The sequence below is a fragment of the Mustela erminea genome, chromosome 17 (assembly GCF_009829155.1).
Source record: "Mustela erminea isolate mMusErm1 chromosome 17, mMusErm1.Pri, whole genome shotgun sequence".
NCBI classification, from domain to species: domain Eukaryota; kingdom Metazoa; phylum Chordata; class Mammalia; order Carnivora; family Mustelidae; genus Mustela; species Mustela erminea.
The window spans coordinates 1,958,596-1,984,613 of record NC_045630.1 but is presented as its reverse complement, the minus strand read 5'-3'; the positions used below and the strand labels follow the sequence as shown (position 1 = coordinate 1,984,613).

General features: G+C 40.9%; 1 protein-coding gene, 1 long non-coding RNA gene and 1 pseudogene across 6 annotated transcripts in view; 2 read left to right on the top strand and 1 right to left on the bottom strand.

Moving 5' to 3' along the window:
• The window catches only part of C17H1orf112 (chromosome 17 C1orf112 homolog), a 55,223-nt gene that overhangs the window by 5,431 nt on the left and 23,774 nt on the right, over positions 1-26,018 (bottom strand). For 4 of the 5 annotated variants that reach the window (XR_004280090.1, XR_004280091.1, XR_004280093.1 and 1 more), the window contains 16 exons: positions 24,334-24,414; positions 22,902-22,966; positions 19,434-19,582; positions 19,056-19,185; positions 17,782-17,968; positions 17,004-17,086; positions 16,600-16,651; positions 14,988-15,077; positions 10,317-10,502; positions 8,222-8,344; positions 7,067-7,162; positions 5,351-5,464; positions 3,530-3,634; positions 2,784-2,864; positions 1,556-1,675; positions 158-388 (listed from right to left, as the gene is read on the bottom strand). Coding sequence is in view for 1 of the 5 variants with exons in the window: in XM_032318302.1 (XP_032174193.1) it covers positions 200-388; positions 1,556-1,675; positions 2,784-2,864; positions 3,530-3,634; positions 5,351-5,464; positions 7,067-7,162; positions 8,222-8,344; positions 10,317-10,502; positions 14,988-15,077; positions 16,600-16,651; positions 17,004-17,086; positions 17,782-17,968; positions 19,056-19,185; positions 19,434-19,582; positions 22,902-22,966; positions 24,334-24,414 (1,851 nt within the window). In the remaining 4 variants the exon portion in view is untranslated. Of the gene's footprint in view, positions 1-122; positions 389-1,555; positions 1,676-2,783; positions 2,865-3,529; positions 3,635-5,350; positions 5,465-7,066; positions 7,163-8,221; positions 8,345-10,316; positions 10,503-14,987; positions 15,078-16,599; positions 16,652-17,003; positions 17,087-17,781; positions 17,969-19,055; positions 19,186-19,433; positions 19,583-22,901; positions 22,967-24,333; positions 24,415-26,018 lie in introns of all 5 variants that reach the window. The other variant, XR_004280092.1, reaches the window with a different exon arrangement.
• LOC116576265 lies at positions 322-9,668 on the top strand. The gene is made up of 2 exons (XR_004280096.1): positions 322-411; positions 9,469-9,668. It is a non-coding gene; the product is annotated as an uncharacterized LOC116576265 (long non-coding RNA).
• On the top strand, positions 22,804-22,985 carry LOC116576850 (annotated as a pseudogene).

Here is a 26,018-nt window from a genome sequence, read left to right as displayed (position 1 = left end):
AATCTCCCCCACCACCTGTTCTCTAAATGTCCAATAAAGACTATTTTTCACTAGATTCAGCTTTACAAAAGTTATTTTATGTGCGTTAGAAAACGCAGGCATAGTTACGTCAGGACATTCACCTACGGAGCACAGTGTAGGATGGTGGAAATCGTACCCGGCTGTCTGGTGACACGGTCCGGTCCATCCGAGAGTCAGCCTAGAGTACGCGTCGTCTCAGCTCGTCAAGCCTTTCCTGGAGCATCTCCATCTTCTGTGGAAGCCAGTCTGGAGCCGGAGCCTTCTGGAGTAAGGACTCTACTGCCTCCAAGGCCCCTGATGCTGCCTGCAGCGCTGACCTGTACTCTTCTTCCAAGGGGAACTCCCGACGGGCTCTCTTTGCATCAGGCTGGCAAATGAGAACAACAGGGGGTAAGTCATGCCATGATACCCATTCCCAAGATGATCAAGAACTTTCTTTTGGGACTTCAAAAACAGAAATTTAATGTTCTCATTGGCTCACAAGAGTAGGAGGGAGCCACCATCCCTGTATCACCTAGAAAAACACCGGAAGGCGTTTCTGGTTTGTCACAGCAATTCAGGGTGCTACTACCATTAGGGCTCAAGGACACTGGGAATGCTGCCTTGGTTGGGTAATTTCCAGAGAGTGTTCTTTGGAAAGATCTCATCCTGACAAAAAAAGCTCAAGGTATGGGTTTTCTAAATGGTTCTGGTTTACTTTTTAATGCTACATGCTGTGGTCTTTCAGATGCTTTTCAACCCAATTCAGGAAGTCGTCAGGCTTTCTAACATCACTGCACCTGGGTGGGGATCGGGACCAAGATGTCTAATGTCATCACAGTCTAACTAAGGAAGGTCATAAATTCTTGAAGACTTCTTTAGAGCAAAGCTATGTAGTTTTTAGGCCTGAAATCTATAAAGTAAAATATGTCTTGAAAACAAGTTATTCACATAGACGTACTTTCTTTACATAAGAATTGTAACTACAACTCACAAGAATATTGTTCCTCTCTCAAATTGCTATTCTAAACAGAGCTCAAAACAATATTTTGAATATCCTTAGTCGTATCAGATTTCTATATACCAGTATATAGATTTACTATATACCAGTATCAGATTTCTGCTGTTTAATAGGTAGACGTGATTTCTAGATACTGCCAGAAGTTATTTAGGCCAATCTGATGAATGAAGCAAGGATCAACTGAAACATTTTGGAAGGTGAGTTCACTGGTTTTCTTCAGTGGTTCTCAAACTACATTTATATCTTCACTGATCCAGATACGTAACTTTCCCGAAGATTACTATAAACAGTTCAAAGTCACACTGTTGTATTTTTGTAGTCCCACCTCTGTTCTATGGTTGATAACCTTTCAGGAAGAAACAGGATTTTTTAGAAGAGCAGCTACTGTAAAACAGGAGACTTTTACATATATAGATCGATTTGATTATATTGTGACAGTCAATATGAGGCCAGAAGCCATACTAGTTTTTTTTTTTTTACTTTTACCAGTAAGAAGGGGAGAATTTCTCTTGTTATCTGAAATGCAGTCCATACCTGTAGAGACGACCACTTTGCTGCTTCTACAGCAACTTTGGCAAAGTGTTCCCGGAAAATGACTTTTTCCTGTTTCACACGTTCCACTCTGGCAACTGCAGTTTCATCTTCAAGCCCAGTCTGCCACGGATCACGACAAATCAAGTAAACACCAAGCACATGTGACAGTCAGACAACTCTTGATTCGGCTCAGGTCCAATCTCAAGATCATGAGGTCGAGCACCGCTTCGGGCTCCGTGCTAGGCACATGTACTTCGCTTAAGATTCTCTCTCTCCCTCTACCCCTCCTGTCCCCAACTTTAAAAAAAAAAAAAAAAAAAAAAAAAAAAAGACCACGAACGTGCATGCATGTGTGTTGTGTTTGTGTTTAAGCTCCCGGTGTTAAACTATTCTGGCTTATTGGCCTGTGAGCGAGGCAAATTTTGGAAGTTGGACTCATCTGTAAATGCATTATCGTCGTGGAATCTGGATAAAATTACAGTGTTCTTCCCTACAGAAAAGTTGGACTGTCGTTTTTCCAGATTTGGAAAAATGATCGTCTACGATGTGTAGGGTAAGAAACACAAAAACATGCAACCACATACTTGATCGGATATGTGGTGGCAGATAATACACACATGTGTACACACAGCCCAGCTTAATAACAGGCGTGGGATTAAAAAAAAAATAAGTAGTTAAGCCACACATTTAGAAGACCAAGAGAAAGTGAATTATGCTTAACTGTTCTACTAGGGCTGCAATGAGCTCTTACCCTAAAACAAGCCCCAGAGAAGCTGCCTGGGTACACAAACGTGGGAGTCCAATGATGAAACAGTTTGGTTCTAACTATAAAAACAGCTTCAAAAATGTCACTGTTTGGAAAACTAGGTCTTCGTCTCTGCCCATGCAGCAAAGCCATGGCTAAAGTGTGTCTCCATTCGGGAGGCACACATGGGCCTCTCGGGCCTGCTGCCGTGCGTGCAGTCCGACAGGAGCCCTTTACGGTTCTCCCCAGTCCTCCCAGCGCGCCAGCAAGCAGCACTGCCACAGCCCGCCCTGGGCCGAGGGGCTGCGGGTGTCCCACTGCTGCGGCTCATCGTACAGGCCGCTGCTTCATGGCCACCTCGCCGCTGAGCACTACGAGAAATGGAAGCTAAGAAGATACTTAACTTAGTTACAATCCTACGATTAAAAAAAAGAATGACAGAATCTGTGATGCTGCTGTATTCTGATCTACAGAAATAAATACCTTCTCCAGAAAGGACACAACTTTGTTCCTCGTGTCTTCAGAACGGAGACATTGTGGAACTATCTCTTCATGATTTGTTCCCTATTAAAAGATAAATGAGACCAATTTTAATGTATCTCAGCAGCTTGCAGAGACCACTCCGTACGTTCTAAGAGCTACCTTAATCAGAAAGGCAGCCGAAAAGAAAACAGCGTCAGAGGATACTCAAAAGACCACCAGCTCCTGGTTCCTTCAGGGAGCCTCGGGACCGGGCCACGTTCTGCACGAGCACAGAGCTGGAGGCGTCCGTCACTGCTGCCCTGTCCTCCTAATGTCTTGGGCCCTTGAGGGCCAAAGGCGGGACGGCACAGCTCCAGGCAAGAGAGAAGGAGCATCCCACAGGAGGCTCGCCTTCTCTGTGGCCCCCAGCTCACAGGTCCCTGTGTTCGACAACCTAACTGACCGAGACAAAATGCATTATTCATTTCACACTCAAAAGTACTGTCTGGAAGACAGTGTCGAAGCTGACAGACCTGTTCTGAATGCCTGGTTCAGTTGTTCCCACTCTCCTAGGACCGTAGGAAACTACCTTCATTTCTCTATGCTCCACTGTTGGATGGTACAAAAGAGATCATTGGTATTATCTCCTCCAAGGGAAAATTTTCATGAATAAGACCAAAAGTAGCTCAATAAATGTTTCTGGAATGTTTTAGAAAATCAAATAATACATTTTGGCGATCACTTTGATAGGTTGGTCTTATAATTACCTCTGCGAACTGAGTAAACGCCTCCAAGGAATGTTGTTCTACTATCCAATTCCTGTCAGCCAGCAGTAAGGCAAAAATAGAAGACAGGCTGGGCAGAAGTTTGTCCTAAAAAGAGAACCAAACCTTATTAACTAGAAGAAAACCTCAATATCCTATTCTTAATGTCAAGTTTCCCTAATCCTGTCCCAGTGAGCACGGACTGAAACTGTTAGGGCATGTCACTCCTTTGCATAAAGGCTTCCAAGCTTCTCACTCCATTCAGAGTAAAACTCAAAGTCCTCAGGATGGCCTGCAGAGCCCCAGTGTGTGAGCGTGGCCTCCGCTGCCCCCTCAGCGGATCAGGTGCGTTCTCCTCGCGCTACTGCCCCTGCGTGTGGGATGCCCGGCCGGCTCCCTCAGCTTCAGGATACTCACAGGTCTCCTTGGTGTGGACACCACTGCCTATATCCCGTTTAAAACTGTGCCCCCACGAACACACTCTCCCCCTATTTCTCTCCACAGCACTCACACTAACTGCTACATCATGTCTTTATTCGTTGCCTTCTAGAGGCCAAGCGTGGGGCTTGATTAGTTTGGTTCATTAATGAATCCCCAGTGATTAAAACAGCACCTGACACATAGCAAAAACTCGGCAATTTTTTCTTGAATAAATAAATCTGTCTTCAGGCTTTAAAGGCCTCTTACATGCTGATGAATCCATCAACTTTTCAGGCCTCAACTTCACTCTGGGAATATGTAATTTCTGCTAATAAACCATCTGTTCCACAGATGCTGGGCCCACCAGGGTCCACAGTTACGCATGAATGAAAGAGTACTCCGGAATTTATTTAATGGTAAAAAAGAAGATAGCTCAAATGTAATTATCTTTGGATACTTTAGTCCAGAGTTGAAAAACTGTCAACCTCTCCATTCTTACATGAAAACAAACAGGATGGTATCATTTGCCTGTAAATAAGTAAGAGCCCTTTAGAAACTAGCCGGTTGTTTTTCTTTCAAAGACATCTATTGAGATAATATCCATCATATTTTTGCTCCAGTTAGGTGAAAAGGTTCTCATCAGTGAGCTGTTGTTTTTTTTAAAGGATGTATTTATTTATTTATTTGAGAGGGACAGAGTCTTAAGCAGACTCCTTGCTGAACACAGACCTGACTTGGGCTCGATCTCAAGACCCGAAGTCACGACTGGAGCTGAAACCAAGAGTCAGACACTTCCACAGCTGCGCCATTCGGGTGCCCCTCAGGGAGCTTTTTCTAGTCTCTCCCATGGAGGTCAAAAAGAAAACAGTCAACGACCTAGACTTGCTGGATTCGACCACAGCACTGAGGAAGGCAAAACTCAGTTGAGGAGGAGGCTCTTTCACGGTGAGGTGGGTCTGAAAATTCAGAAGTGTATGCAGGCCTGTACGGAATTACAAATACTCTGCAACACTTTCAGAAATACTGTCTTAAACAAACAGGCTCCCTTTCATGGATGTAAAACTACGAGAACACCTTTGATACATTTCCTCATTTTATACTCTTTCATAAGAGACAAACATGTCTTTCCTCAGGGACTTTGTGTGGTAAAGCCCAACTGGAAGGAGACTCAGACTACAGCCAACTCTAAATTATTTGTATGTCAAAATAGATTTTTCTAACAAAACAAACAAAATACTTAAAATGCGTTCTATTTTGACAAAGTCACCATCTCTTCACAAAATACATTTTCCCCCGACTTTCATTGTCAACGATCCACAGAATCCCAGAAATTAAAAGTCGGGAAATTTTAGTAATTCTTACAAGGATCTTGTTAACACAGAACAAAAGAATTAAGAGTATTACCTGGAAAGCCTGAGGTATGAAAAACTTTCCTAGAGAAGATACAAAATCAAGCACTGCCAAACGAACGTGGTCAGGAGGCTCTAATTTAAGCAGTGAAGTCTGCAAAGTTACTACCTAAAGTGGTAAAGACCAAAGAACAGTTATAAATAAAAGTAAATATTTTGTAGAGACATAAGATTCTGATGGGTATGTGGGGAGGAGAAACACAACAAAATCCAAGAGTCGAACACTACGAAGCCTAAACATATGTGGAATTTGAATAAAATGATCAAATGACGCACTTACTACAGTGTTCCGCCTACCAACTGCTATAAAGAAAAAAAAAAAAAGTGTTCCTGAGAAACTACATACCAGTGCTCTTCTTTCAAATCCTTAAAAATTGTTTTGTATTTTAAATTCTACTGAGGGAGGTTCGCTATTTAAAGCTGGGATTGGCAAACTTTCTATGAAGGGCCAGTTAGTCAATTTTTTAGGTTTTATAGGTAATATGTTCCTTGCTGCATACTGTTTTTTTATTTTTTAATTTTTATTTCACAGACCTTTGAAAATGTAAAAATCCTCCTTAGCTCTTGTCCTGTAAACAGGAGGGCAGAATCTAGCTAGGAAGCCAGAGTTCGCCAACCCCTGACTCAAAGGAACACAGAAAGTCGTCCATAAAAGAAGCAATGCCTAAGTGAACAATTTAGTTATGCTGAAATTTTAGAGCTTTAGTTATTTGGGTTTTTTTAAAAGTAGGCACAATTCTATCAAAGTTATCCATATTTAATTTCTCAAAGAAGATTACTAGAGCTGTCAGAATCCAGTTTGAATCCATTATTTTACTGCATTCTCATTCTCTATAATTCAGTAATTCATGTTATACATACAGTAATTTAAAAATATACCTAACCAGTATTTGTAATGCTAAGTTCTTAATGTACACAACCACTAACAAAGCTACTAAAACAAACCATTAATAGTTTCACTTTCCAGCATACAGGTCCTATGACAGGGTGTTATTTCTTCCATCATCTTCCTAAGTAGGAATTAGTTTTACCTCATAACTTGATTTCTAAACATGTCTGTAAGCTTCGGCCAGCTCTTGATTTGGGGGATCAATTCTGCCCAGTATGGACTAATTCCTCTAACTTCAGAAAAGTGCCTTTTCCTCTATCAGCTTAGAACCTCCAAAAGCAGGTCAGACCATCATCCAAAGCATCCCCTGACAGTGACCTCTGTTCTGCCTGTCCCAGCCATGCAAGCTGGGGGCCAGACAGAAAACTCAGCAGTCCTCTTAACATCAAAAGCATGCTGTTTCTTCAAAGAGACAATGAGGATTACCCTGAAGTCCACATCGGTTCTATTCCATACTCCCACAGCTGCTGGAATGCCTGTTTTGAATGTGGGGTTCACACATGATCCATGACTCCTAACCTCAGGGATGTTCTGGAGCAGTTAAAAAAAAGTTTTGACTATTCGCTCTCAGGAGACAAGGAAGAACAGATTTAGGCTGAATCAACAGCGCCATGTACGAACCACACTCCACGGGAGGAGTGAAAGTGACGAGGACACCTCCCTGAGACCAGCAGGTCCGTGACACTGGAGTTCAGTTCAACAGAAGGAAATCAGCAAATTGAGGAAGAAATCATTAAAAAGGACTGTGTGTAGAAAGCTATTTTAAGTCCTGTTTTTCCAGTAATTTCCTCAGCAAAGTATCAACTAGCTTACTGTTCTTACCTGACTTATCAGATGAGGATCTAGAGTGTGAACAAAAAATCCCAATAGTGGAAGTAAAAGACTAAGCGTCTGCTGAACATGCGGCTGACCTGTTACCTTAAATAAGGAACACAAAATAGTTTTGGTGAGAATTTTCAATTACATGAAAACAGCAACCTTTTAGGAAGCATTTAATATATCCCAGGCAACCTGCTATGTGCTTTATACTACCTCACATACACCTTAGAACTTAGTGAAGTAGAACTTTACTCACTTTACTAATAATTAAGAAAAAGGGGGAAAGAGGTTAAATAATTTGCTCAAGATCACATGACAGGAAATTTAATGCAGGTGGAGATCTAGTTACTTCTGTTTGCCGCTGAGAAACTTATGTATGCCTTAGTGTTCTTAAAATTCCATTTCTCTTCCCTATAACTATTGTTTCTATCGTAGTAGTATAAGCTACATCACCGGCAGAGAATCCTCAGGGAGTACTCACTGAATGATTTGTGGGTACTGGGGAAAACCGACAGAATACTGCAGAAGGGAAACTGAATTCTACATAAACTTGAATGATAAAACATTATCCGCAAAACCATTTCTGCGGTTTTCCAAAAGTGTGAATGTTGCCTTCAGCTTCCAGTGGCTGGCACTATTTAGTCAAAGGAAACAAATATCCTATTTAGATTGTTTAACTAAATGTCATTTGTAAACTACAATAATCTGTGGGACACGCAGCATCCAAACTCTAGCCAGGGAAGAGGAACACGAACCAGCCGGAGCCACTCCCTTGCCCCTGCCACCTTTAAGCCGAGTCCCTCTCCACTGCCCAAAGGATCGTATGGAAGACCATGGAATCACAGAAACAGGCCACATTAGCCCAAAAGAGGAGAGAAACAATGGGAGAAGAAGTTTGCTTTTTTAAGTAGGGTCCAAATGGTCATGAAAATAGCTGAACAGTCACTGTCACTCTACTAGGTTCTGGTTTTACGAATGTCATTCCGTCACACTCAGAACTGGTTGGAGAGGACAAATAGGTATTTTAAGTTCTAGGCACAAGTTCTACCAAGCCCCTAAAGAAATTAAATACATTTTACTCTACAGGGAATTTCGGGACCATGCTCTTTCTCAGTATTTTATTTGTTCTTCAGGGAAATAATCAGTTGCTTTCCTTACCAGGTTAGTGTTTAAAAAAGCCCAGAGCTGACTCCCAGTTTCCATAATCGCAGTTTGCTGTGGAACATCCAGAGCTTCACGGGCGGAATTACACACAGCAAGCAACGCAGACAGCAGCGTGTTCTAAAGGGGGAGAAACGGAGGAGTCCAAGGTCAGACCCCAGTCTAAAGGAGCTGAGGCTGCGGACGTTATGAGTTACTATAACCCTCCTAAACGCCCACGTCGAATTTATATTCTGAGACCCAAAGCCATCTTTTCAGCTACTTCTTAATACTAAATTTTATTAGAGCTGATTTTCCTCATACCCAGAAACATTTGCTTCATTTTCTAAATATTTTCTCCTTTTAGGTTAAAATTTAGTATTAAAATGGAAACAGCACTGTATTTTAATAAATAGGCTCGATCAAACAGTCAGTAGCTCAAGTTAATTTGTAAAGTTCATCAACTAAAAATTCTATTGTTTTTCACATTATGCAGCTAGCAATCTTTTAACATTACTAGATTTTTATTGTTGCTCTTGTTTTATAATGTCTTTAAAATTCCTCAGCAACACTGCATTTAATAAGCAAATATAAAACTTGAGAAGTACACTTATCTAGATTTAAAACAAAACCACCTTTTCTGGATTCACTCCCCTTCATACATTGAATCTTTCTCTGACCGGCCAGGAGTGGGGGTGTTGGGGGACGGTGGGAGTAAAGTGAAGGCCGTGTGGAGATGGAATGATCAGGAACAACGCCTTTAATCTGTTACACTGCAGCAACACTTAAGTTTCAGTGATGCCCGTACAGCTTTTTATTTAAAACTTGAAGTTTTAGTGAGGGCAAAGATATATTCAATTTTAGAAAACAGGTACATTACTTTCCCTAATACAAAAGATTTTTTATCTTCAACTACAAAAAATCAGTATACAGTAAATGTAAAACCAGAACAATTTAACCTACTTTTAACTAGCTGTTTAACAGTTTTCTCAAAATAAGTGCACATAAAAACTTGTATTCCCTTTGCGTATATGTTTTAAATTATCTTGATAATTATCATCAGACGCCATTATATAATAGGATCAGAACATTTACACTCAGTGTGGAGATAAAAGCCTTTAGAAAGCCCTGACCTCCTAATTTAAAACTGCAAATAGACCCCTAACCCCTTGAATGCCCTGTCCCCATCCCTGTTTTTCTGCACTTACCGCAAGCTGACAGAACATACTTCTACGCATATTTATTACTTATTTTACTGTCCACAGCTGAGTGACAAAGCGAGCTCATGAGAACAAAAATTTCTCTTTTGTTCCCTGATGGCTGGAACAGCGGTTGGCACACAAGAGCACTCAAAATATGTTCGTTGGAGGAACGAATGAACAAAGGAGGAAATGAAACTAAACTGCAAAATTCAACCACATGTACTATAGTCAATTTTTTCAGTAAACTTTAAAAAACCATGTTATTTTTTACTTCTCAGAGATGAATTTCTTTTATATGTCATTATGTTAAGAACGAGTATTCTAAATGAAAAGTTACATAAAGGCACAGAAGAGATGTGTATAAAACGGGAATTGTGCTTTATCAAATAGAAGAATCATGTCTGGGGCGCCTGGGTGGTTCAGTCGGTTAAGCATCTACCTTCAGCTCAGGTCGTGATCCCAGGGTCCCGGGACTGAGCCCCACATCGGGCCCCTTGCTCAGCGGGGAGCCTGCTTCTCCCCGGACTGCCATTTCCCCGCTTGTGCTTACCCTCTCCTTCTCTGTGGCAGATAAATAAAATCCTAGCAAAAAAAAAAGTCTGCCTAATCTAATGATGTGTCAGCAAAAATACTATAAATACTTCATAAGAGGTTTCATCTTGGTCCAGTGTGTCTTAAACTAGTCTCCCTGCCCCCCAATATAATTTACATCAGTCAAGATAATAAGTTTCTCTTGGACCCCTTTAAAACAGAAATCTGAAAATCCTGCTAGTTTCTAACCTGAGGGCAGAGACCGTATCTTATTAAAAGCCCATCACCAGTACCTTGTACTAGTACTAGTACTGGTACCTTGAGCAGTGCTCAGTAAATAGCTGCTAAATTAATCAAATCCATTAAAATTCTTGTTTTACCAAAGATTCAAGTTCTCCCCAAGTCCGGCGACTGCTGAGCCATTCCCGACACCGTGCGATCCCAACTCCGGTGACGTCACATACAGCTCCTTTCCTGAGCTCAGCAGGTAATGCCCGGAGGGAAATACACTGCCAGAGAGGCAGATTTTCTGCTGCTTTGGGGGGAAATTTCTGGACGAACTCCACCTGAAACAAATTGAAGTGTAACATAAGACAGTCTGATGACTGGATGCACAAAAAGCTAAATATTCGCTTCCATGTTTTGTATTTTTAAGAAGTTTTTAACTGAGTAATAATATCACAAGTACCAGACCATGGTAACTAGAGGAACACATACCATCATTTTTGCTGTTGTTGCATTTGTTTGCAAAATGAAATACACAGTTTAAATGGAAGGTGATATGAAGACACTGAGAAATGTTAAAAATAATGCATTTCATTATTAGTCAACCAGCTATTTTTATGCTATTATCTTCCTAAGAACTTTTGTGCTTGTGACCTTGTTCAGCTGAGTCCAAAGTTAATATTCCAAAACAGGCCAAAAGGCTGATCTGGTAACCCTGGTGGCTGTTACCTCAGCTGACTAGAACACAGGACCTAAAGAAAGAAGCAAAGTCATAGGTTTGCTTTTCCACTGGGCTAGCTGGCTCTGCTCTCAGACAGCACACAAAATTGGTTTCACAAATCAGCCCGGAACAGTGTGGCTGGCAAATCTATTCTACCACTGAAATAATTCAAAGCCTTTGCCAAGTTAACAGAAAAATAGCACTGTTTTGTTAAAATGAGGCATCAGCAGACAAACTAAAAACAGAACACAAAAGTTTAAAAAAACACCAAAAACAGTTTAAATGTTAGTTTCCAGTAGAAAAACAGCAAAAATACTATTGCACTTAATTTCTGAATTAAGTATAATCTAGGAAGTATATTAAAATGTAATTTTTTTTTAATATTTTATTTATTTATTTGACAGAAAGAGATCACAAGTAGGCAGAGAGGCAGGCAGAGAGAGAGAGAGGAGGAAGCAGGCTCCCTGCTGAGCAGAGAGCCCGACGCGGGACTCGATCCCAGGACCCTGAGATCATGACCTGAGCCGAAGGCAGCGGCTTAACCCACTGAGCCACCCAGGCGCCCTAAAATGTAATTTTTAAGTAGAAGAATTTATAGTATCCCAAATCTGCTTGATAAGTGACAAATTCTTATGTTAAAGAAAAACCCACTGTATTAAATTTGACAAAGAAATCTTAATATGTCTTATATACTATATTTATATTTGCATTTTGTTAGCCGAAAATATTTAGCTATCAAAACCAAGGGGAAATTGTGTGGCTATCTGTTAGAGCTGTTAGAGCCAGAAAAATGGACCCTAGAGGAGCTACGTGTCTATTGTAACACGCTGCTTTATTCATGAAACGAAACTGCTTCATCAAAGCCAAGAGAATTGCGCCAACTGATAAACATCAGTTGAACATGACCTTTCTTTATAATAAAATCCAATGAAAGTGAATGAACTAGTTCCTTTCCCAAAACAGAAATCATAAATGATGGTGCCCTGGACAACAGAAGAGGGAGGGCACTGACAAACTCTGTTACGCAGAAAGGGGGTCCGTCTACTATTCGGAGTCTGAAAACCCTGGTCTCAACAGTTTTCAGTACTTAAAGCCACCAGTGTCAACAGGGGTCCACAGCAAGTGAAGTGTAAGCGAGTAATCCGCAGAGAATTAGAACTTCTCTCCTTTAAAGTGAGAAGAGAGAAAGAATACAAGAGTGGGCTTAAAATGCAAATGATTATTGTACTTTTTACTTTCCATAAAAACAGTAGCACCACTAACAGTGTACTTAAACCAGGTATAGTAAATCCTTTCCTCTTAGGTAACCCTGTACTTTTGCTTGTTTCTATAAACAGAAATACTACCAATAGTTACACACTAAAGAAATAACAGGATATCTAGTAACTTCTCTCCATATTGAAAAAGAAACACATTCTAATCTCCCTATTTATACTGGCATTTCCCCCAATTACCACATGCACTTTTTTGTAAAGTAAAACATCACTGTGCTGGGATTCACTGTTTTCATATATGTAAATGCTACATCACTGATACAAAAATCTGGGGTTTTATTTCACTTTTTAAAAACATACCATCTTGTGTGCAAAGGAATAATTATTTCCAGCTCCGTTACTTCCTCTCCTTTGCCGCAGGCCCTGCTCTCTCCCCGCACTCCTGCGCCAGCGGCCTCTCCACCTTCCCCAACCTACGGCCTGCATCGAAAATGCCTCCATCTCCAACAGCTTCCCCCGGTCCTACCTATCCCCAGCCTGCAGCTCCCCAGAAACCATCTTCTAAGCTATGCACACCCAACACAACCTGATCTGGGCCCGTCCGGGGGCTCATTACGTACCACCATTCACTATGAGCACGTTCATAAATTTATAACTTCTACTAGAATACATGTTTTTTCTGGGATCATGATCTAGTACAGTGGTTTCCAAGTTTTTTATTTTAAACACAAATCGCTATTAAAAATGAAAAAGCAAGCTTTATGCATGTAAAGAAAGAAAGCAGATTTCATGTGGTTCAAAGGAGTAAGGAGGCAGAGCCAACAACCCACACACAGGGGAGGCCCCAAAGCAATGGCAGGAAAAGGACCTGCAGGCGACACTGGGGCAGTGGGAAGTGCAGCTTCCGGAGTGAGAGAGGTCTGGCTTGGATCCCACCTCGCCCATCATCACGGGGAGTTTCCAGACATTCTTTCACTGCCCTAAGCTGCTGTTTCTTCATCTGTAGATGATCATCATCCACATACCCTACAGGCTGACACAGGAAGTCCAAGAACCGAAGTGCCTGGAACACAGCCCAGTTCTGACTGTTGTCCGTTCCCCTCCCTTCAGGGAGCAGGGGAAAGAGCAGAGCCCGGCAGAAGAACGAACGCTTGTGCGGTGCTCCCTTCAAGCGACTTACGTTCCAGGCCTCCCCACGTCTCAGCCCTGCCACCTAGGGAAGGTTAGTCTCTCAGGTTTAGGATAAACCAACACCCAAGGACTCTCCGACAAGAATTCAAATTTAGGTATGTCCATTTAACTTTTAACACTGTAACTAGACCAGGAAATCAGTATTTGATAACTGAAGGAAAAAATTAAATGTAACCCCTCAAGTATCTATAACACACATAACCTGACAGCCTCAATTACTTGGAAAAACTTAGAACTGAGGAGTATCTAAGAGATCTCTAAACATAAACTGGAGTTTATATCAAAGTTCCTAGATCTCACTTAGAGGTCATTCATTCTGAGTTGTATTATTCTAAACGTTAAAATTCACAACAACCCTGGGAAAAGAATTTTATTCTCATTTAACAAATAAGAAAACGGAGGTTAAAAAGACACCTTCCCTCTCAATCCTCCTCCTTTAGGAAGGGCCTCTAAGTTAACAGGACCTCTGTGAGGGACAACACACCAGGAACCAGGCGCAAGAGTCTGAGAAGAGAATAAAAGGTATTAAAATTCGAAGGGACATGCAACAGACAACTCTTTGGGAGTTTGGGAGGGGAGCACATTAACCCTTACATATTTTCTGGAGGGCTAGTAGGTGGGTCTGGTGTGCTTTCAGCCTCGGACAACCTGCAAGGAGGGCGGCCCGGAGGCCGGCATGGCTTCTCTGGTGCCGACCAGCCTCTCTCGGGCAGAAAGGCCGACACGGACCTGAGGCAAATTCTCTATTCACAAGTAACTCCCGGGGCACCTGGGTGGCTCAGTTCCTCAACCGACTCTTGATTTCAGCTCGGGACAGATCTCAGGGTTGCGAGATTAAGCCCCATGTCGGGCTCTGTGCTGGGTGTGGCGGCTGCCTGAGATTCTTTCTCACCCTCTGCACACTTGCTCTCAAATAAATAAATAAATAAAACTAACAGCAAGCACTCCCAGTATTTACTGAGCATCCTTCTAAGCGTGGCACTACGCTACATATTTTGTATATATGACCTCTAAGTCCTAACAAAAGTTTTCAAATTGTTAACACCTGTCACTCTGTAGGCAGGGAACCAAGTTAGGCAACTTCCCTGAGGTCACAGTAAGACCAGATTCAAACCACAGGATTCAAACCCCCTTCACTAACCTAGTGGTTCTCAAGCTTGTGTCCACGTCAGAATCATACAGGAATTTAACAACAATCATACCACGATTGACGGCCGGCATCATCCAGTTTTAGCAAGAATCCTGCTGAGTCAATCTGGAAAACACCCCCCAGCCTCGGTGTGTGTCCAGCAAGAATCTGACCTGCCAGTTTAGCAAGAACTACTTCCGTAGCCCTGACATTTTTCCTCTTAGTAATCTGCACTCATCGACCTACACGTTGCTCCTTCATTGTAGTTCCTAATAGGCTATGCTATATTCAGGCTTGAGCCCAGTTTTACACTGAGGCCTCTTTCCCCTACATCAAGAATCCCAGGGCAAAACCCACTTTTATCACTGTACGGCTCTGGTTTTTCTTTAACAACATCAAAATCTAAACACATCTAAAAGCAATAAGCAAAGCAATCAATAGGTCAAAAACTGATGCTCAGATCATATCAACATTTAAATGTGGAATAAATGGGGCAGTGGGAAGCCTTCAAAGAGTCTGAATCCTTTTCTCAGCAGATGCTCAAGGACAGTGACTAAGATGCTGTCCTTGCCTGTTGGGGTGGGGCCATGAAGAAGAAGAGTCGCCTCAACAGTATGGACAGGTTGGTGAGCTGGTAGCATTCTCCAGGGCAAGACTTTATCTGGGAAAAGACAGAAGAGGAGAGACTAAATTAAAATCATGGCTTTTACAAGCTTTTATATGCTAAAATAAATAGCACTTAATGAACAGTTTCTGAGACAGAAGATTATAAGTTATTTAGATTTTTAATTTAGAGCTTTTCTTTGTTTTTCTTCCATTAACCTAGATTACTTTTATAATGAGAAAGGAATTTTTGACATTGTATTTAAAAACAACCCTCAGGAATTTCTATTTCGGATTACCATTTGGATGATAACTTGATATGTTAATCTTCTTACTCAAAGACAACTCATGGAATTTTTTTTAAGATCTAAGCACAGTAGTGCAGAAGTGAATAGAACTCTAGATATTAGCTCCATTAAAAGATTTTATAAGCTCAATATTGTAGAGATCGATTCCTATCATAATACACTAGGAGAGCTTTTACTTAATTAAACAAATGTATTTTATTTGAAGAAGATAATCTAACATAAAAATTACTTGGATCAGTCTTGTACAAGACATGTTAAGGGCTTAGAAGTGGGGACATTGTCCAGACGATTAGCCATGGAGACATATGCTCCAGCTGTGAGGTTATTACACACGTCCCTGGATTTAGTCTACAACATCTTTAAACGACAAACTAAGAAATGTATGACATAGTAGCTACTAAGAAACGAAAGACAAATGGACCCAGATGAGATCTGGGCCAGGGACAAAAAAAACAAAAACATGTCCATATCATATGGAATATATCAAGCATCTCAGAATTTAAAAGCAAAGGTCAAGGGACGCCTGGGTGGCTCAGTTGGTTAAGCGGCTGCCTTCGGCTCAGGTCATGATCCCAGCGTCCTGGGATCGAGTCCCACATCGGGCTCCTTGCTTGGCAGGGAGCCTGCTTCTCCCTCTGCCTCTGCCTGCCACTGTCTGCCTGTGCTTGCTCTCGCTTCTCTCTCTATGACAAATAAATAAAATAAAAAATCTTTAAAAAAAAAAAAAAAAAAGCAAAGGTCAACATTGAAAAAATTAAAATAAATCATCACTAAATCATTTTCTCTTTGTAGCTATTTACAAAGCATGACTTCTTTCCCCAAAGGCATCAATCACTGTCACATTTAGTCCCTCTCAAATCATCCTGAGAGACAACAAAATCAAGAGGCAGCTTGTCTAAGTCACTTTAAGGAAAAAAAAAAACAGTAATCCACATTACATCCATCTCAGTAATCCACATTACAACTAACTCTTTTCTTATTTTCCACTTTGTGTTCAATTTTAAATTTACTCTTCATTAACCTAGTCTCTCTTTTCCAAAACAATTAAGAGAAATCTGTAAGATTTTGACAGTATGAAACAATTTCCCTAGTTTGACAGTTTCTGGCACATCTTTCTCAACAGCATCAACATTAAGGGACAGGAAAGAAACTGTCAAAAAAATTTAGCTATCATACTATCCGTCCTTTTGATAGTCACATTCTTCAAGATTATCATATCCCTAAATGAACTGCCTATAAAGGGATTATTTTAGACCTTGTAATTCTACTCACCAGCTGAGCCACTATGGTGACATGGTGCGCACAGAGTTCAGCAGTCCCGTATCTGTGATACAAGAGAAGATTATCTTTCCAAAATAATTTTTACAAGTATTCAGAAAACCAAGGAGATGAACTTCCAAAAAGCAATAAATATTCTAAGCTGCAATTTCTCCATGGCCAAGGAACACCACAATAGACAAAACCACCTAAGCAACAGTTACTTATTGACTTCAACCACAGAAGGAAAGAGGGAGCATGGTTCGTGATTTAATGCTATGATACGAAATCAAACCATTTTGAGGAGCTACTAAGGGATTATCGAGACAAAATTTTTCTATAAACTTCCAAGTATAGAACATCATTTACTGTCAATTACTACTATAAATCAATCCAAAAACCAAAAAAGCACATTGTACCGGGAAAGGAAGCACCACACATCCATAGCTAACAGAGACGTGATCATATTAGCACTGAGCACAGCATTCAACAGAGCAACATCCTAATGAAAAACAAAGTTCATGATACATTATTACATTACATTTCTCAAAACAATAAAACACCATCACAATCCAAGTAACAACAGAACCTCGGTGAGAAGGCTCAACTTTCTAGTATCTGAAAGAGTCCGTAACACCATTCCTTCTGCATTTAATGAGCACCTGCTATATAGTAAGCACTGGGCTATGAAGAGTCAAAAGTGATTTTAAATGTGATACTCAGTCATTAGGATCCAAAAAAATCCTAGTGCTAGATCTTAACCACTGTAAAATATCTCAAATGATATTGATCCTTATGTAAATTTTAAGAATTCTTTCCCTACAATTTTATCAACTTATTTTCTACTTTAATTCCATTAAAGAAAATCAACATTATGCCTAAGATCTATAGGAGATAGACAGATCTTTATGAAACTGAATCAGGTAAAATCCCAACACTTTTCACTCTTTCTAGATCTTGCCACCCAGAATGCTTTCTCAAAGCATTTGTTTCAGCTAGCCATTGTATCTGAGGACTACAGGACTCTAGGATTACCATTTCCTAAGACATAACTGAATCAAAGGGTAAAAGGTACAAATTGAGAGAACATTCGAAAAGAATACACATTAACTACTCCTTTCCTCCGTATGGAAACCAGACATTTCGGTGAAAAGCAGAGGGACGGCCTGAGCGCGGCCCGGCAGGTGACGAACTCACCAGTTCGGGGAACAAGGAGGGAGGAAAGGAAGTGATAAATGCACAGAGATGAACACAAACGTGCTGGTACAGGGTGACGGCGACTTCCACTTGCCCTTTACTCTGTACTCCTCGCAGATGAACAGGCAGAGAGAGCTCGCCGGCACACTGCTCAAAACTGCAGAGAACAGCTCTGAACAGAGACACCCTGCAGGGAAACGGAGAACACTGCACCCAACACTCCTCACATTTAACATTTAGCAGGTACGATAATAATATGGCATACGGAGGGGTATTTTCCCAAAGCAAAATGTCTCAACAGGTATGGATCAATGACAGTTTCCAGTATGTGTGAACGTATAACCATAAAAATAAAAATATAGTCACTGTTAGAGAAATTCCTTAAAGGAGAAGAATTTTTTTCCTGTATTTTTGCTTTTTATCATTTACCAAATGTTTATCATAGTACTGAACTACACAAAGACAAAATTCATCAAGGAACCTGAAATTTAAATAGATATTAGCTATCATATAGAAAAGAGGTGTAAGTCAGACAGAGGGGCCCCTTTAAGATTAAAATAGTTTTACAAAATCTTCATAGAGGATTGAAACAACAAATCAGAAACAGGCAGAAATAAGAGGCGAAGACGACAAAGCACGAGGAGAGACGGGTGTGAACAGCAGTGTGCCCAGAGCGCGGCGCGTGCAGAGAACGAGTGTGCCAGTGACAGGACGCGGAGCGACGCTGGACTGCAGCGGCAGACGGACAGATGTGGAGGCAGAGCTGGACCGGGCGGCATCGGGCTTGCGTGTCTGTGCAGGGAGGGGCGGGAGCTCACAGCCGGGCTCCAGGAGGCGACTTGCTACCGCACACAGGGGCACAGGGAAAGGGTGAACGCCAGGGCCCAGCAATCACGCGTGCAGCGAGTTGCTACAGCCTGGCAGCGGCGAGGAAGATGAATATGAGGAGTGATACTTCCCGGGAGAGAACTTGCGGAATCCAACGTTGTGTTTATCAGAGCTCATCTTGGAATGTTAGCAAATACATCTACCCTATTACACTCAACATTTATAACACTAAGTCTATACAAAAGCTTCTGAAACACTAAACAAAACGGATATATTTTTAGCATCCTTTATAGATTTATATGTTTATTTATATTTATAAAGTAGCAATATATGAGGCCTACACAGGAATTACTAACTAGAATATCTGATGTAACCAGAAACTTCAATGTCAAGATCAGTCCAAAGGACTGTAAGACTGTAAGGATGGAAACCGCCGCGTCTGCTACCTGGCCGCAGCGTCCGAGAGCTGGCTCTCCGTGCACCACAGCGCCTGCACGTGGTCGGGCTGGGCCGGCAGCTTATCCATGATGACAACCAGCAGGAGACACTGTGGGAGCTGTAGGTCACATGGCAGCTCTTGCAGGTAACAAAAACATACTCAGTAAGTCACAACAAATTGGTAAAAATATACTCTCCATATTTTCAACAGAAATCTGACTGTGATACGTAAAGAAGTCAGAGGCGTAACTGCTTTTTGGAATTTTTTTCATTTAAAGAAAAGCAGAAGAAATTTTAAAAAGAATGATTACATAAGGGAAATAACCTTGTCTCTAACAAGTTGTAATTATCAGATGATTTAAAATCAAAACAGTCTTGAAGCTTACCTAATTTACTGTCTAAAACCACTTGCATGAAAGGTTGGAATGTGAGAAGCTGACTGATGAGTGGGTCCAGTGTAACTAGGAAAGTGCCTGCTATTTCCTCCTGTTGTGCTGTAGAGATCCTGGCAGCGTATAGGCTTGGAGGAAATTTGCTGGGAAAGGGGAGGGAAAAAATACGTCCATTAACAGGTATCTTCTAATTTAGGTAGATATAAGTACTCTAAACTGACCTTCTTCCAGCAGTGAAAATATATAAAGAATACACACAGCATGTATTTTATAAAACAAAATTCAAAGTACTAAATTGATATCACAATTATATAAAGACCCCCAAACTAAATACATGACTATAATTCCACAAAATTAGAAGCTTATAATTTTAGAAAAATCTTTGGTATTGTTTTGATGCATTTTAACACCATTTTGACAGCAGTGTCCTTACAAAAGGACCGTGAAGGGGCGCCAGGGTGGTTCAGTTGGTTAAGTGTCTGACTCTCGATTTGGGCTGAGGTCATGATCTCATGGTCCTGCAATCAAGCCCTGTGTTGGGCTCCACATTCAGCAGAGGGTCCGCCAGAGATTTTTTTCTCTCTCCCTCTCCCTCTGCCCCTCTACCTGCTTTCTCTCGCTCTACAATAAAAATGAATACATCTTAAAAAAAAAAGAAAAAAAGACCATGTACATATGACTACCAAATAACCAATAAAAATACTATATATAGAAAGATATTTCTGATAAATTCTGGCTCAGTCGCTTCTGTTAAAAGTTGTTTTAAAATAAAGCAGGATGCTCCATTTGCTATGAATTAATGCTCACAAACAAGGGCTTTGCAAGGATTAAACTGTTTACTAGTCCTGGAGGAAGATGCAAAGACTTTTTCGTGAAAGTCTGCCTTAGTTAACAGACTTGAAATGAAACTTTAGTCAAACCTATGTGAAGTAAAATAAAAACCTGTACTTTGATGTATTTGTTACTTTTTGCCATTTTATTTTGAGGATTTTTAACTTGAGGATACCTGAGAAATTCCTCTCTAGTGCCATGCTCTGTTCCAGGAGCAGGAAACAAAGTAGTGCACAGAATGCACAAGGTCACTGCCTTTATGAAGTTCACATGCTTATGAAGGGGGGCAGTTAGCAAATAAATAAGCAAGTAAGTCCATAATATAACAGATGTTAGTAAGTGCCATGGAGAAAAAAGTTAAAGAAGGTTAATGTGGGGACGCCTGGGTGGCTCAGTTGGTTAAGCAGCTGCCTTCGGCTCAGGTCATGATCCCAGCGTCCTGGGATCGAGTCCCACATCAGGCTCCTTGCTCAGCGGGGAGCCTGCTTCTCCCTCTGCCTCTGCCTGCCATTCTGTCTGCCTGTGCTCGCTCTCCCCCCCCCGATTCTGAATTCTGTTTGCATACTGAATTCTGTTTGCATACTAGATCATTGGTGGGTTTGTACAGAGAAGTTCCATGATCTCACTGATGTCTTCCCACTCACTGTGGGTACCATATGGCCAACAGAATAGAGGAAGGCAAGGGGGAAGGCAGAGAGTGGGCAGGATCTCTGTGGAAGCCCAGGCAAGAACCCAGTAGTGGACAGCATCGGATGCGAGTTCTGGTGGTGAGAAGTGGCCGCGCTGGGGTGCGCATACACAGCGAACACACAGTTAAAGGGTGTGATACTGACGACAGGCTAATGGATGACGTGTGGATACGAGAACAAGGGAAAATGTCAGATATGACAGCAAGGTTTTTTAGGCCTGCTCAATTTGAAGAATAGAGCTGCCATTTATTTATTGGGGTGGGGCGGGGGGGCAGTGAAAGGGAGAGAGAATCTCAAGCAGACGCTCCCCTGAGCACGGAGCCTAATATGGGGCTCAGCCTCACAATCCTGAGATCATGACCTGAGCCAAAACCAAGAGTCAGATGCTTTACCAACTGCGCTACCCAGGCCACCTCAGAGTCGCCATTCAAACTGAGAGGATGCTACCGGGAAGCAGGTTCTGTTGGCGGGGAGAGATGGAATGGCTGGGAATCAAGAGTTCAGTCTGGGTGAACTTGAGTTCAGACACCGTGACTGGCAGAGTTAGACATTACAAGGGGAGATGAATTTAACACTGTGAGACGAAATGACCAGTAAGAGATCAATGAGGCCTGAGAACTAGTCACTGAGGCACTCCCGACTTCAGTGAGGGAGACAAGGAACCTGCTAAGGAGAAGCAGCCAGTGAGTTCAGAAGAAGATGGAGCGGTCTCCTAGAAGCCAACGGAAGAAAGAGTTCGAGAGGAAGGGTCAAGTGCTCAGACAGGTACATAACACGAGGCTGAAAACTGACCACGGGATGCAGCAGTGTGGATGTCGCTGAGGAACTTGACAAGAGGGGTTTTGGTCATGTGGAGAAATGGAAAGCCTAACTAGAATGGTCTCAAGAAAAAAAAAGTACAGACAGGAGTACAGACAGACAAATCCCAGGAGTTCTGTTGTAAACAAAAGCAAAGAACGGGAAGGTGTTTGGAGGAGGATATGGAATCGTGGGATTATGTTCTGCGTTCCTAGAGATCACAGCACGCTGCTACGCTGACAAGAACGACCCGGCTCGGGGGGAAGACTGGTGATGCAAGAGGGAAAGGAACGACTGCTCGAGTGAGGTCCCTGAGCTTGTCAGTGCAGATGAACCAATGCACCCTCGGAGGGGCCGGCCTCAGGCAGGCGCACAGCCCGTTCCCGGGAACGGGGAGCACATGGGCCGAGACCCAGGGAGAGCAGTCAACGTGCGGAGGAAGTCGTGCTTCCATCTTAGTGACATACACAGTGACGACATGAACTGACAATGGGGGACAGGGAGAAGGTGTGAGAGATGGGGGAAGTTTAAGGAGGGAGAAGTATGGAAAAAGCTGTCTAGGCGACTAGAGAGGACTGCTGGACAAATGAGATGACCAAGTATTTTAGTGTCAACTGAGGGCTCCTTGGAGGTAACTGTCAATCTCACATATTACTAGCTCCTATCTAAATGATGATACTTTTCTGTAATTTACATTTTTTTCTGAGATGGAGTTAATTACTACTAGACTTAAATCTCACAGAAGTAAAATAAAAAGTTAAAAGATAAAAAAGCAATATATCTACATACATATAACCTTCTTATCCCGGCCTCTGGTATTTATCACACCAGTAGTTCATCACACAGGCATTAGGTACTAGTTAAGAATACAAAGGTAAGTAAAACTCACATGGAAGCTACTCTTTAAAAGCTTCCATCTCCCAATTATTTTAAGCAAGCAGATAAAAATTTACTAAAACAGTAAAAAACTACTCAGGTGTTTTATTTTAAATGGCATACATTTAAGTTTGCATGGTTCAAATGTCACATTACGTTTTAACCATGACAGCTTTGCGCAGTAGCAGTATCGTAGCCAATGAGGTTTATCCGAGGCGCGATTATTGCTAATTGAAATGTTTTAACCATGACAAGGCGTTCTTCTTACCTGTGTATCTGAAGATAAAGCTGGTGCAGTGTACAGCAAGAATCAGAAAGTAAAGGAAGAAATTCCTAAAATAAAACAACTCTATTCATTCTTTGTATGCACCGTGCTTTTCTAATGCATTATCTATCTTCTCACAAAGACATGCAAAATAAAATAAAATCCTGGATGTGCCACATTAAAAAAAAAAAAAAAAAAAAGGTTCTTGCATGAGAATAAGAAGGAGGACAAGGCTAAGCATCTCATTTACCACTAAAACTATCACTATAACCACAGTCAGCAGCTCTCACGTACTGAACACCTACTAAGTGCTCAGCAGACATGCAGCAAGTGACTTTAGTATCACTTTATTTCACTTTAGCCCTCTCAAAAATCTTATGACATTATTATCCCCGTTTGACAGAAAAGAAAGCTATTGTATCAAGTAACTTGATCAAGTCACAAAACAAAAACAAGGCTAGGATCCGAGTACAGCTGTGATTGTTCCATTACAGCGAGGCTACCTCTTAGGAGTAAAACAAATAGTTCTTACTGTATTATAGGATGTAGAAAAATGCTCTCATTAACTTTTTAAAATTAAAGATTCTTTTGATAGAAAAGGACTGATTTAAAATGGCATAATTCGGCACAATTTTGCCTCCTACATACCAAACAAGTATCAGATGGGCAAGTACCCATTAAGTGCCATTGGTGCCAGCACCCTCTCTACGGGCCCTGCCACTGATGTACCCACCCCGCTAAGCAGGGGCCAGGGTCCGAGCAGCCGACTACAAAGCGGCAGCCGCCCAGCAGGTCCAGCTCCGGAGCACACGGAAAGGCCCGCGACGTGTCAGAAGTCAGCGTGCCTGCTACAGAGCCCTGATTGTAATAGAGTCACTGGAGATCTTTATCTCCTCCTCCAAAGCAAGGAAGACAAGTTAAAGACAAATTCAACAGGGACAGAGTATTTTTTCTTAATCATCAATATGCATTACTAATGATATTTCTTTGACTGGCTGCTCTAAGCATTCTCTGCTCTTCTCTCCAAATAATCTGTCTTGATAACTTACCTACTCTATTCATGTATCTTCAACTATCACTGCTATCCTGATGACTCCCCAATATGCAAGTGTTCTTAAAATCAGTATACAGTTTTAAACCTTTGAACATGTCAACAATTTAAAAATTTAAACTATGGTAGAATTTATAAACAGTATTCAAAGCCAAACTGAATTACCTTCTGAAAACTGACTTGTGCTTATATAAGTAATTTTATTTATATTTATACTTACCGATATAACAGATGTTCAACATTTAATATTTAAAAAAGAAACATAAAATATATTCTTGACAAAATAACTTCAAAATATTGTTTTTGGTGGTAATGACAAAAGCAGGACAATTCAGAATTTATTGTGGATTTCACATTTACACATTATAAAAAAATAAGCCTTACCTTAGTATAGTGCAAAAGAGAGTTCGCAAAGAAACGACACAATTTGAGTGTTTTCTGAAATAATTTATAGTCAGCATTATCCTGTTCCAAAAAAAGGAAAAAAGAAAGCATAACAAATAAGAAAAGAATATGAAATCAGCTAAACTTATGAGACAATATTTTCTAAAAAGATCTATTAATAAACAGAGTATAGACATTTTCCAAGCAAACCTAACTCTTCTCTGAACTGTTAGAAGCAACACAAACACCAAATGACAGATATTTCAAAAAATTAAGCTCTAGGGTGCCTGGGTGGCTCAGTGGGTTAAGCTGCTGCCTTCAGCTCAGGTCATGATCTCAGGGTCCAGGGATCAAGTCCTGCATCAGGCTCTCTGCTCAGCAGGGAGCCTGCTTCCTCCTCTCTCTGCCTACTTGTGATCTCTCTCTGTCAAATAAATAAATAAAATCTTTAAAAAAACAATTAAGCTCTACTGAAAAGAAATCTTAAGTTATAAAGCAAAAGAGGTAGGTGATCATTCCTGGTTGATCTGAAAGTGAAAGAAATTTAAATACCTTATTGCTCTTTGCTATATGGAAATGAAGAGTCAAAAGAAAAAAGTCTCAAATCAATACAAGAATGAGATATGAAAGCAAACAGGAAAAAGCTATGAGAGACAGTTCACAAATATAAACTGTCAATAAATACTGAAAAAATTCAAATTATAACCTAATTATATATCTTTTGAGGAAAAGGGGGGTAGGCTATTTGATTAGCAAATATGAAAAAAGCTGATAGTATCCCAAAGTTGCTAAAGAAGTGAAGTAACAGGCACTTTGTTTTACCATTCCTAGGAGCATCAGATAATACACTCATTGCATTATTATTAAAAGCTAAAGTGTTGAACTCCCTTGATCCAGTAGCAGTCCCACTTCTGGAAATATATCCTACAGAAACACTAGACAGCACAGAAATGTAATGCAACATTTTTATATAGTGAAAACTGAAATGAATGAAGTATCTGTCAAAAAATTCAAGGTATTTTCATAAACTGTAATTGCATAGAGCTGTTATAAAGAGTTGGGTAGATGTATCTTCCCAGACACAGAAAGCCCTAAGATAATTCATTAAAAAATCAAGCTGTAAAACAATATGTATATAATCCTAGAATTATTTAAAACTGTGTGTTGTGTTAGTATTTGCTCCCTAACCCCACAAAAATAAGTCAAAACTTTCCCTGTGGATCTCACTATAAAGATAAAAGTAGGATTTCACTTTGCATGTTAAATCTTACTGTAATGTGTGAGGGTTTTGTGAGTAGGTATCAGATTTATAAACTAATAAAACAGTGGCTCAGTGTATGCAGGGGAGATAGAGACTACGGAGTCATCCTGCCTGCACTGAAACCCCAGCCCCACAACTACTACATACCCTGGGAAAGCTATTAAACCTCTCTCTAAGATTGCAATGTGTGGCTTATACTACAGTTTGAGTTTTAAAGTGTCTGACACTGGGCAACTTAACTCAATAAATGTGGGTTGTTTTGTCACTCCAAGGTATTAATACACACTATAATCCAAAAAGCTTAAATTAGTACCATAAAATTAAGTCAAATAGATACCTTACTGTCTTTAATTCTGAGAATAATTTCATATGAAGTAACTCAACTTTAATGTTAACTATGCTTGATTTCTTTCCAATATAGCAA